General features: G+C 43.7%; 1 protein-coding gene across 1 annotated transcript in view; it reads left to right on the forward strand.

Annotated features, from left to right (window-relative positions):
* The window catches only part of LOC111964134 (ephrin-B2-like), a 55,432-nt gene extending 44,192 nt beyond the window's left edge, over nucleotides 1-11,240 (forward strand). The window contains exons 3-5 of the mRNA XM_023987872.2: nucleotides 8,926-9,018; nucleotides 9,454-9,510; nucleotides 9,626-11,240. Of these exons, the coding sequence (XP_023843640.1) occupies nucleotides 8,926-9,018; nucleotides 9,454-9,510; nucleotides 9,626-10,047 (572 nt within the window). The 3' untranslated portion in view covers nucleotides 10,048-11,240. The remainder of the gene's footprint in view (nucleotides 1-8,925; nucleotides 9,019-9,453; nucleotides 9,511-9,625) is intronic.
* Nucleotides 11,241-12,006: the final 766 nt, after the last annotated feature.

The following is a 12,006-nucleotide window of genomic DNA, read 5'->3' on the forward strand; positions in this document are numbered from 1 at the left end:
CCACAAACACTAGTCACATCAGTCACAGCACACGCAACCTGCTGCCAACACCACAGCCCACAGGAACCTATCTAAGACATAAGTAACACCAAACAGAGTAGCACAGCGCTTAAATGTCTAGCACGTTCCCCCCGCCCTCTCTTCTCTCTCTCGTCTTTCTGTCTCTCTTCTCTCCTCTCTCTTCTCTCTCTCTCTCTCTCTCTCTTCTTCCTCTTCTCTCTCTCTCTCTCTCTCTACTCCTCTTTCTCTCTCTCTCTCTCTCTGTCTCTGCTCCTCTCCCTCCGTTTTCTTCCCGCACTCCCCCCCTCGCTTCCTTCTTCTTATCTCTTCTTTCTCGTTCTCTCTGTCTTCTCCCCTCTCCCGCCTCTTCTCTCCCTCTCACTTGCTCAATTTCCATTCCACTCATCCCTCACCTCTCTCTCTCTCTTTGTTTTCCCCTTGGCTGTGCTCTGACTCAGTTGTCAGACTGGGTTATTTTGGCTGGATAGCTCTCTATAATGTCTTTAATTTGTCTCTCCTCTTTGTGAAAGGGGTTGCAGTGTGGGGGCGGGCTCTGCGTTTTTGATTGTACTCTGAGGGAAAGAGCCTTAACTGATGTAGAGGCTATCTCAGATCTCACAATCCCCTTTCCATGTTCAACATTTCACCGCTCCTCTGTCATAATAACCTAATCGCCGGGCGAGACACGATTCGCCTTCACATGAATGACAATCATGATTAACTTTACACATGCTCAATTGGATGGAACATGGATGATAATGGGACACTTAAGTAAGGCATTGGAGTATGCGGTGTGAGCACTTGTGCCATTGGTGTGTAGGGGCTATGATTCTTGTTTCTGTTCTTCACATCATAGGTTTTGGAGGATGTGGGTGTGCGTCTTGTGTGTTCGACAGTTGGATAATAATACATGGCGTTTAGTGTGTTTGGTAATCTGTCCAGGTATTGTGATCTGTCAGATGATCGGTAGTTGTTAATCTGTCAGAGTGATCCAGGTAGTGTGTATCTGTCAGATGTGATCCAGGTAGAGCATAAGCAGCCATTACCGAGCTGATGGAGCCTGCAGTTTTCTTCTTCAACTGTCTGCCTGTCTGACAATGTGCCTGTGTGGCTTCCTCATCCTGTGGGTTATCTCTCTCCTCCTCCAGCGCCTTATCTCTCCCTATCTCTCACTGGAGCTGACAAGGAAACCATGACCAGAAAACCTTTCTGATTTCAGATCTGCCGATAGAGGCACTCTACATCGTCTCTCTCTCTCTCTCTCTCTCTCTCTCTCTCTCTCTTCTCCGCTCCTCTCGTCTCTCATTTCTCTCTCCTCTCTCTCTCTCTCTCTCTCTCTCTCTCTCTTCTCTCTTTCCTTCTCTCTCTCTATCTCTCTCCTCCTCTCTCTCTCTCTCTCTCTCTCTTCTCTCTTTCTCTCTCCTAATCCTCTCTGCTCTCTCCCTCTTTTTCCTCTTCTCTTCCAGCCCTCCCGCTTCATCTCTCCTCACGTTACATATTCCTTGTTTCTTAATGTAGCTCTCCTCTTCTTTCTCCGTTTCCCCGTTCTCTCTAACTTCTATCTTATTTCGACCATCGTTTCACCATTTATCTTATTTCGACCATCGTTTCACCATTTTCTAACCCATCCTCCCTTCACTCTTTTAGTCTGTCCTTATTTTACTGTGTTGGAAATCTCTGTGGTTCGGCCTTCAGCATCATGCCATATCTATAGAACTAGTCTATGTGGAGAGAGGTACTCTGCATTGTGATGATGTATGTAAAGTACCTGAAGTATTATGCTAACGAGGGGGACGTTTCTGTGCTGATGATGTAGACACAGGCACAGATGGTTGCAGAGACAGAAAGTGTGTTGACCAGAGCGGAACAGTGAGAGAGAAAAGACAAGGAAGGACATGAATGTTAAGTCACAGATGTGCATCTGACTATTCAACTAAAGTAAACCCTAACCCTAAGTCTGAGTACCTGCTTCAACTGCCAAGCCTTCTATTGGCTAATAACCACAGTTAGTATTCAGGACTAGGATCAGAAATCGGCTCTGGCATTTCTGACAAACCAGACCATTTTTTACCCTTGAGGCCCCCACACCTGCCCATTTTGTTTATTGGAGCTGCCATTATTAGCCAGAAAATTGTCATTTTGTGCAAGAAACCCAAGTTAGACAGGCCCACTAGGTTAAAAATGTACCAGCCCATCTGGCAATTGCCCGAAATGCCAAATGGCCAGTCCGCCCCTGGCCTCATCCAATCAAAGAGAGGTGAAGCGTCATCTGTTTCAATTTGTGTCCAATCAGGCGGTGTCCTCAGTGACTCCACCAATTACAGATTAGTGCACTGAGGCAGGGCCACTGCTATTTGGCTCTGGAGACACTGCTGCCCACACAGATTGGGAAAAACTGTTTAAGCACAATTTACAACTCAAATTCGATTTGAGAGAGGAAATATAGTGTGTGTTAGCCTGTAAACAAATGATTTGAAGCATGCATGGAAAGAGATAGAATGGAGAATAGAGAGGGAAGAATCGGAGTGTTTCAGTAGCGATACAAGGAACCAATCCAACCCAGTTACCAGATTCTTGCCTAGCTAGAAAGCAGGTTTAAATCAATATGCAGTGGAACTTCTTGCAGTGGACATGGGATTGGTGAGTGTGAATGTAAATATGCATTCTTGTAGCACAATACAAAACGTGTTTTAGACCATATATCTGGTTACTGAGTTTAGATAGAATAGGACCCAATGTCTTGTATACAGAAAAGTATTTTACCATCAATACATCATTGCAATGGGTTTATTGTCCATCCTAAATGTATACATTTTATCATCTTTCCACCTACTGTAACAGCCAGCCAAGTGTAAAGCTGCATCTCTGTGAGATGAGCAGATTTTGCATTAGGGGAAGTTGAAGCCTGGCACTTTTTAAAGTGCCCCTCAGCCACGGCATAACTTCATCTGGGTCAGAGGTTTAGAACGTAGGCTACACACGTCTGCAACCACACCCTGACACATTTACAGCAACAGATAACGTGCTACCTGTCTCAGACCTGCTGTTTTCAACTCTCTAGAGACAGCAGGAGCGGTAGAGATACTCTTAATGATCGACTATGAAAATCCAACTGACATTTACTCCTGAGGTGCTGACCTGTTGCACCCTCTACAACCACTGTGATTATTATTATTTGACCCTGCTGGTCATCTATGAACATTTGTACATCTTGGCCATGTTCTGTTATAATCTCCACCTGGCACAGCCAGAAGAGGACTACACCTGCATTGCTTGGTGTTTGGGGTTTTAGGCTGGGTTTCTGTACAGCACTTTGTGACATCAACTGATGTAAGAAGGGCTTTATAAATAAATTTGATTAAGATAACGGGCTCGTTAACAATGGGCTGATATTGGGCGACTGTACCTGAACAACTTCCAGACAGACTGCAGTCTAGATTTACAGCCATGTCTAGCCATACATGTCCACTTCCCTTACAGTGGGCATTATTGACGTCCTTTCTGTAAAAAAAAGTTCAGATATGGCGCTACGTTCACTGCACGTTGCAAGGCGCATGCTGGCATATGAGTGCAGCAGAGTGTTTGAGTTCAGTGACCTCCCGTTGGACAGTGTCCCTGTTTTAACACCCTGTTGGACAGAGTGGGCTGAGAGTCCCCCAGCAGAGTAGCTGCTCTGTGTGTCTGTATGTGCTGCTAATGCTGATGGAGCCCGGCCCATAAGACAGAGTGACAGCTGACTTGGGCTCAACTACAGCCTGAATCCGCTCAACTGAATTAGTATGTTGGGAGGAGGTTTTATGCAAGGCTCACAGATGTATTTAATTTCACATGGGATGGGTTAAACGGTTCATTAGATTTAGCCCCGTTAGAGGCGCAGTAAACCCATCTTTGGGAGTTTCGCTGCTTCCTCTATCCTTGGTCAAGATGGGTCAATCCCTTAGCTGCTCTCTCACTTAGGAAAGAGGGGAGGTTTGGTGAGGGGAGGGGTAGGGGTTAGGGCTAAGTGGGTCACTCGCTGGGTCAATTTAGGATGTGCCAGAGACGAAAACAGCCCTCCCCTCCTCCTGTCTCTTGTTTGTGTGTAAATCCCCTGTACAACAGAATGGGTGTGCTCATGTGTTAATGGGTCAGTCTCCTTCTAGTTAAATGCATGAACAGTTTTTCCTATTTGTCTTCTGTTGGGGTTTTTCGGGGCAGACTTCCTGTCCGCCTGTTTCTGTCCGTGGCTGTGCATCCCGCTCTCTCTCTTTCTCTCCTTCACCACAGATCATCATCTCAATTACTCATTCCTTCTTTTCTCTCTTTCTCCTTTGCTCTTTCTCTCCGTTCTTCTTCTCTGTCTCTCTCCAAAGTTGGTCATCATCTCGATTACATCTCGATTGTGCATGCATGCATGTATATATGTGTGTCTATGTACTCCTGTGTGCGTGTGTGTCTGTCACATACACAATCATGTCATTAGCACTTTGTCATATCTCTTCAGTAAACCAGTGAACCTTTAAACTGAGACATGCGAGAGAGTCTGCTCAACTCAAATACCATACACCATGAAAGCCACCCTCCCTCACCCTCCCTCACCCTCCCTCCCTCTACCTCTCCCTCTCTAATAAACCCTCTCTATTTCATTCTTTATTTCTCATTCTCACCCTCTCTATTTCTCATTCTTTGTCGCTTTTCTGTTTATATATGGTTCTTACAACTCTCCTTCTCTCCCTCTTTGCACCTTTGCTTCCAATAGAGAAAGAGAGAGAGAGAGAGAGAGCGAGAGGATCCACATGAAAAAATACTTTGGTATGAATACTATAGTATTCACTGTAGTGTTTTTGCGGACTAATACTGTCGCGAATACTAAATACTGTTGTAGAATACTGTAGTAGTTACTGTAGTGTTGCTGACACGACTGCAGTATACTATAGTATTAACAATTTACTATATTATACAGTAAATACTGTAGTAAAAAAACTATAGTAAACTATAGTAATTCATGTTGTGATTTTGCGGAAAGCAGAATTTACTTTAGTGCTTTTGCAGATTGTAGTATACTGTAGTATTTACCAGAGGTGTGGACTCGAGTCACATGACTTGGACTCGAGTCTGACTCGAGTCACAAATATGATGACTTGCAACTCGACTTTGACTTTAACACCAATGACTCCTGACTTAACTTGGACTTGAGCCTTTTGACCCGACCTGACTTGATACCCTCCCCAAGCTGACTTGATACCCTCCCCAAACTGACTTGATACCCTCCCCAAGCTGACTTGATACCCTCCCCAAGCTGACTTGATACCCTCCCCAAGCTGACTTGAATACCCTCCCCAAACTTGACTTGGATAACCTCGACCCAAGCTGACTTGATACCCCTCCCCAAACTGACTTGATACCCTCCCAACTGACTTGATACCCTCCCCAAATGACTTGATACCTCCCCAACTGACTTGATACCCTCCCCAAACTGACTTGATACTCCCCAGACCCTACTTGATACCCTCCCCAAGCCCAAATATTAAAAATGATGCCTATTAAAAAAAGTGTGCTATTAAAAAAAGTGTGAGCACATCAACTCTTCATTTAACGGATTACAATTTGAATCGAGACAGACACAATCAAGTGTGTGCAGCTGAGAAAAAGTTGTGCTGGCAGTGCAAGAGGAAACGTCGCGGGTGAATTCAGATGGAGCCCTTGGAAAGATGATACCCAAAATTATGATTTTTCGGATATAAAGACAATGCGCTGTATCAACAAAAAAACGGATTGCAACTTGCAAACATGCGGGAAGAAAATTACAGACGGAGGCGAACAATTCCAACTTTGTTCGACATTTAAAGCTGCCAAAGAACGGTAAGTTGGTGGCTAATATAGCCAACAGCTATATAATTAATAACTTTACTATTGTACGCATGTAGGCTAACAGTCCCACACAGTCAGTCAGTGCGGAACATGATCATTGCACCCAAGATTGAGCTACAACTGGCTAGGCAGTTGGTAGCCTAAACCTGCCTGATGTTACTGCTGTCCTAAAGCCATTGACATACGTTAGCCTACTGTAACCACATACAGAGTGGTTGTGTGTGTGTGTGTGTGTGGTGTGTGTGTGTTGTGTGTGTGTGTGGTGTGTGTGTGTGTGTGTGTGTGTGTGTGTGTGTGTGGTGGTGTGTGTGTGTGTTGGTGTGTGTGTGTGTGTGTGTGTGTGTGTGTGTGTGTGTGTGTGTGTGTGTGTGTTAAGTTTGGGCGATTGTGTACAAGCCTACATCGCCCGATTGTGCCATAGCGATCCTCGATAAGTCAATCTCTATTGGGGGGGGGGGTCTTTCTCATGGTCTAACCCATGTATTTCCATGGAAATATAACGTTTATTTGGAAAGTAATAAATATATAGATATTTTTAAAAGCATTCATGATTTGCGTAAATGTAATATACTAACTATTACTCTTGTTAAAAATATAATATGAAATGGTATTACATTTGGTGAAGAGCACATTATGACTTGTTTAGGACTCGAAACTCAAAGTTTAGGACTTGAGATTTGACTTGATACTTGTCGGTCTTGACTTGAGACTTGACTTGGGACTTGAGTGCTAAGACTTGAGACTTACTTGTGACTTGTAAAACAATGATTTGGTCCCACCTCTGGTATTTACTGTACTGTTGCTGACATGACTGCAGTATACTGTAGTATTAACAATTTACTATATTATACAGTAAATACTGTAGTAAAAAGAACTATAGTAAACTATAGTAATTAATGTAGTGATTTTGCGGACTGCAGTATTTACTGTAGTGTTTTTTGGTCTGTAGTACACAGTAGTATTTACTACAGTGTTTTTTTGCYGATAATACTGTAGTATTTCTTAACTATAGTATTGTACGGTATACTACGAAATTCTATAGTAAGTACTACACATGATCGAGGGATACTACAGTGCGTATTATAGTATTCTACAGTATTATACAGTTTACTACAGAATTCTATAATAAGTACTGCAGTATACTACAGTAAACTGATTCAAGTCTTCAAAATCACTACATTGAATACTGTAGTAGAATACTGTAGTATTTACTGTAGAGTTGCAGACATGACTGTAGTATACTGTAGTATTACCTATAGTGATTTTGCGGACTGTAGTATACTGTAGTATTTACTATAGTATTCTACAGTATACTACAAAATTATATAGTAAGTACTACACATGTTCGAGGGATACTACAGTGTGTAGTATCATATTCCAAATCAAATCAAACTTTATTGGCCACATGCGCCGAATACAACAAGTGTAGACTTTACCGTGAAATGCTTACTTACAAGCCCTTAACCAAAAGTGCAGTTCAAGAAGAAGAAAATATTTACCAAGTAGGCTAAAATAAAAAGTAAGAATAAAAAGTAACACAATAAGAATAACAATAACGAGGCTATATACAGGGGGCAACGGTACCGAGTCATTGTGCAGAGGTAGGTGGGGGCGAAGTGACTATGCATAGGTAACAAACAAGCAGCGAGTAGCAGCAGTGTACAGAAGGGGGGGTCAATGTAAAGTGAGCGGTGGAGATTTATATGAATTGTTCAGCAGTCTAATGGCTTGGGGGTAGAAGCTGTTGAGGAGCCTTTTTGTCCTAGACTTGGCGCTCCYGTACCGCTTGCCATGCGGTAGCAGAGAAAACAGTCTATAACTTTGGTGACTGGAGTCTCTGGCAAATTTTTGGGCTTTCCTCTGACACCGCCTGTTATATAGGTCCTGGATGGCAGGAAGCTTGGCCCCAGTGATGTACTGGYCCATTTACACTACCCTCTGTAGCGCCTTACGGTCAGATGCCGAGCAGTTGCCATACCAAACGGTGATGAAACTGGTCAGGATGCTCTCGATGGTGCAGCTGTAGAACTTTTTGAGGATCTGGTGGCACATGCAAAATCTTTTCAGTCTCTTGAGGGGGAAAAGGTTTTGTCGTGCCCTCTTCACGACTGTCTTGGTATGTTTGGACCATGATAGTTCGTTGGTGATGTGGACACCAAGGAACTTGAATCTCTCGACCCGCTCCACTACAGCCCAGTCAATGTTAATGGGGGCCTGTTCGGCCCGCTTTTTCCTGTAGTCCACTATCAGCTCCTTTGTCTTGCTCACATTGAGGGGATATGTAATACCTTTCCTTACACCTTACCCGCTGGTGTTATGTAATCTATAGCCTCAAGCGGTAAATAGAAGGGGTGGTTGATACTGTAGGAGGATGTCATGTGTTCATGTGATGTGATTATGACTGATGTGGCTTTAAATGGCCACTAGTCTTGGTTTAGATGAATATGACTGGGTTAGTATTTAAACGGTCAGGGGATGTGGCTGGGTTGTTATTCTGACTGTGTCTGGGGAATTGTGTGGGCGATATGGGTCATGTCATAGGCATGGTTGTGGGATTGAGTTCAGTGTTTCTGACAGGGCAATACTCCCTGCTCTGACCTAGTTCCCCTGGCCAGAAGGCCCCACGTGTTTTTTMTTTTTTTAAACTCAGTCGGGGTCTCAACTTACTGTTGCAAGTTAGAATAGTAGAATACACAATGTGTAATTTTGAAATTTGATTATGCATCAGCAGTTTTTCTCGTTATGTCAGTTACTTATAGTCACTCAATTAGCCCGCCAGCTGTCTAAACTTATTGATCATGGTCTAATTATCAACCGAGGGACCCCCATTGATTTTGTTAGTCAGTCTCACTCAGATATCATATGAAAAACTGCAAACATTTCTCTCCAACCCATGGCAAAACATGTAGAATTGCACGAAATTAACTCTAAAACATGTATCTCCGCTGTCAAACAGGGAGCTGTTAAAATGTTTTGTTCGCAATGTTGTAGCCCCCAACCCCATCAAAGTTGCCCATCCCTGATGTAAGGTATCTCTCTAAATGTAGTCTTCCTCCCCTCCTCTTCCTCTCTTAGCTACCTCAGATGGGACAAGGCAGGGACTGGACAGCATGAGAGGAGGAGTGTGTGTGACACGAGGGATGAAGGTGATTCTCAAAGTGGGACAGAGTGAGTATCTTCATCAGATATATTGTCCTTGATTTGGTTTCATCAGTCATTCAATAGATATCATCCTCATATAGATGAATGTGCATGGGCTCTTCAATATTCTTGTAAAGGCCTTATATTCATAATATTCATGGAACTGCCATATGCCAAATCAAATCACAATTTATTTTAAGTGCATTTAAAGAACAAGTTCACTTTTTTGGAACAAACTTACCTCACCAGCAATATACTTCCTCATGCTCGTTCTGCAGTTGCAGGGTCACAGATAAAACATGAACAAAAGCACACAAAAAAAACTACTTTTGTTATATACAGATTTGGTTAGAGAAAAGTGAATTGTCCTTTAACAAAAGCCTCAATTGTCAATACACTTTACAGAAAAGCAAATTCATAAAAATGTTTACAACCCTAAACCAACTGTATGATTTCCCATAGCTGCTTATGGCCTCCCACCCAAACCCAAACCAGACCCAAACCGCTTCAACCCCAAAGGTAAGTCAGTCTACAGTACAGTATCCAGAGGGAGAGGAAACTCACTTCACTGGTTTAATGATACAGTATCTACAGTATTAGTAAGTCATTGATCCTGACCCGTCTACCCTTACAGGGAATGGGACGACACCCAAGGCAGGTGGCGAGGGAGAGGGGAACAACGGGAACAACCCTCCACCCTCCTCTAGCGTGGCGGTGATCGCTGGAGCGGTAGGGGGCGGAGCCTTCCTCCTCATCGTGACCGCAGTCATCTGTGTGGTGTGTTACCGCTGGCGACAGAACAAGCACTCTGAGACTCACCACCCCACCCTGACCCTGACCACCCTCACCCCCAAGAGGTGCAGCACCAGCGGAGCCGGCTGCTCCACCGGAGGCAACAACGGCTCAGAGCCCAGTGACATCATCATCCCGCTGCGGACTTCAGACTCGGCCTACTGCCCGCACTATGAGAAGGTGAGCGGGGACTACGGCCACCCCGTCTATATCGTCCAGGAGATGCCCCCCCAGAGCCCAGCTAACATCTACTACAAAGTATGAGAGAGGGACAGCCACACAGCCCGGCTGACATAGACATACAGGTGTACCCAACACATAGACTGCTGTTTTCAACATAGAAATACAACTGTCCCTCTAGCTCCCTCCACTCCCTCACTCGACCCAACTCCCTCTCTATGGCTAACTGTTTGGGATGGCTATCCTCAACCTCCTGCCCCATGGACTCTGCTGTACAGTGCTCTCACACTGGATGGATGGATGGATGGATGGATGGATGGATGGATGGAGGGGTGGATGGATGGATGGAGGGGTGGATGGATGGATGGAGGGGTGGTTGTGTCTGGGGGGGTATTGATCTGTTCCCTGCTGTGAACCCAATGATGGAGGCCGTGAGTCCTGGACATGTGGGCCATTAAGCTGACGGACTGTGGCAGCGACTCAGTCCCCACCTCTCACTCAAAGTGAGGACACTGGATATGAAATGTCAAACCTTTTCAAAGTGTTAGTGTGTGTGTTTGTGTGTGTGTYTGTGTGAGGGAATGTGTGTGCGTGCGTGCGTGCGTGCCTACGCGTAACCTGTATGTCTGCTTGTGTTTGGTGCGTAAAACCAGTACCACAAGAACAAATATCAAAGCAAGATTTTGATTTCTACCCATCATTTACAGATTATATAAAATCATTATTTCATAACTCATTTGTAGATTTGTATATTTCCATTCAGATTTCTGTTAGACACGTTTTTTCTTGTATGTATTGTACTGTATGTTCTCTGTTTTAGAGTCTGGATGAGATCTAGGTACTAATTTATTTCAGTGTTTGTGTTTGTCTTCAAAATGAAGGATCTTCTCTTCCGTTATCCCATTCTCTCTCTCACTCTACAATGCCTTAGCATTGAAATAGTTCACTTTTCTGTATATAAAGTTTCACAGAGGAAGGAGGATAGTCCAACAGTACAAAGAGGTGTACTCAATAAGAGGAAGAAAAATGACAAAGTATTGGGAAAGTGTTTGAACAGATGAAGCCACAGACACTGTGATTCTCCCATACTGTGCCTCCAGATGCACATCCATAGCTACAGAACAGAAACCTTAACATACTGTATTGTTCATGTTGCTCCTCTATGCCCGCTGAAAGTGTTTTTTTAGAGGTGAATAATCTTTTTGGTTTTGTTTCCCACACTGCACTGGTAACTGATGACCTGTGGTTGGCTGCAGGAATTAAAAAAGGTGAAAAGGTCGGAGTTCATTGTTGAAATGACACAGGCGATAGTCAACATATACAGTTGAATTCGGAATTTACATACACTTAGGTTGGAGTCATTAAAACTCGTTATTCAACCACTCCACAKWTTTTTTTTTAACAAACTATAGTTTTGGCAAGTCGGTTAGGACATCTACTTTGTGCATGACACAAGTAATTTTTCCAACAATTGTTTACAGATAGATTATTTCACTTATAATTCACTGTATCACAATTCCAGTGGGTCAGAAGTTTACATACACTAAGTTGACTGTGCCTTTAAACAGCTTGGAAAATTCCAGAAAATGAGGTCATGGCTTTAGAAGCTTCTGATAGGCATCATTTGAGTCAATTGGAGGTGTACCTGTTTGATGTATTTCAAGGTCTACCTTCAAACTCAGTGCCTCTTTGCTTGACATCATGGGGAATCAGAAGCCAGACCTCAGAAAAAATATTGTAGACAGGTTCATCCTTGGGAGCAATTTCCAAACGCCTGAAGGTACCACGTTCATCTGTACAAACAATAGTACGCAAGTATAAACACCATGGGACCACGCAGCCATCATACCGCTCAGGGAGAAGACACGTTCTGTCTCCTAGAGATGAATGTACTTGGTGCGAAAAGTGCAAATCGATGCAGCACAACAGCAAAGGACCTTGTGAAGATGCTGGAGAAACAGGTACAAAAGTATCTATTTCCACAGTAAAACAAGTCCTATATCGACATAACCTGAAAGGCCGCTCAGCAAAGAAGAAGCCACT

This window comes from Salvelinus sp. IW2-2015, linkage group LG5 (assembly GCF_002910315.2).
Source record: "Salvelinus sp. IW2-2015 linkage group LG5, ASM291031v2, whole genome shotgun sequence".
NCBI classification, from domain to species: domain Eukaryota; kingdom Metazoa; phylum Chordata; class Actinopteri; order Salmoniformes; family Salmonidae; genus Salvelinus; species Salvelinus sp. IW2-2015.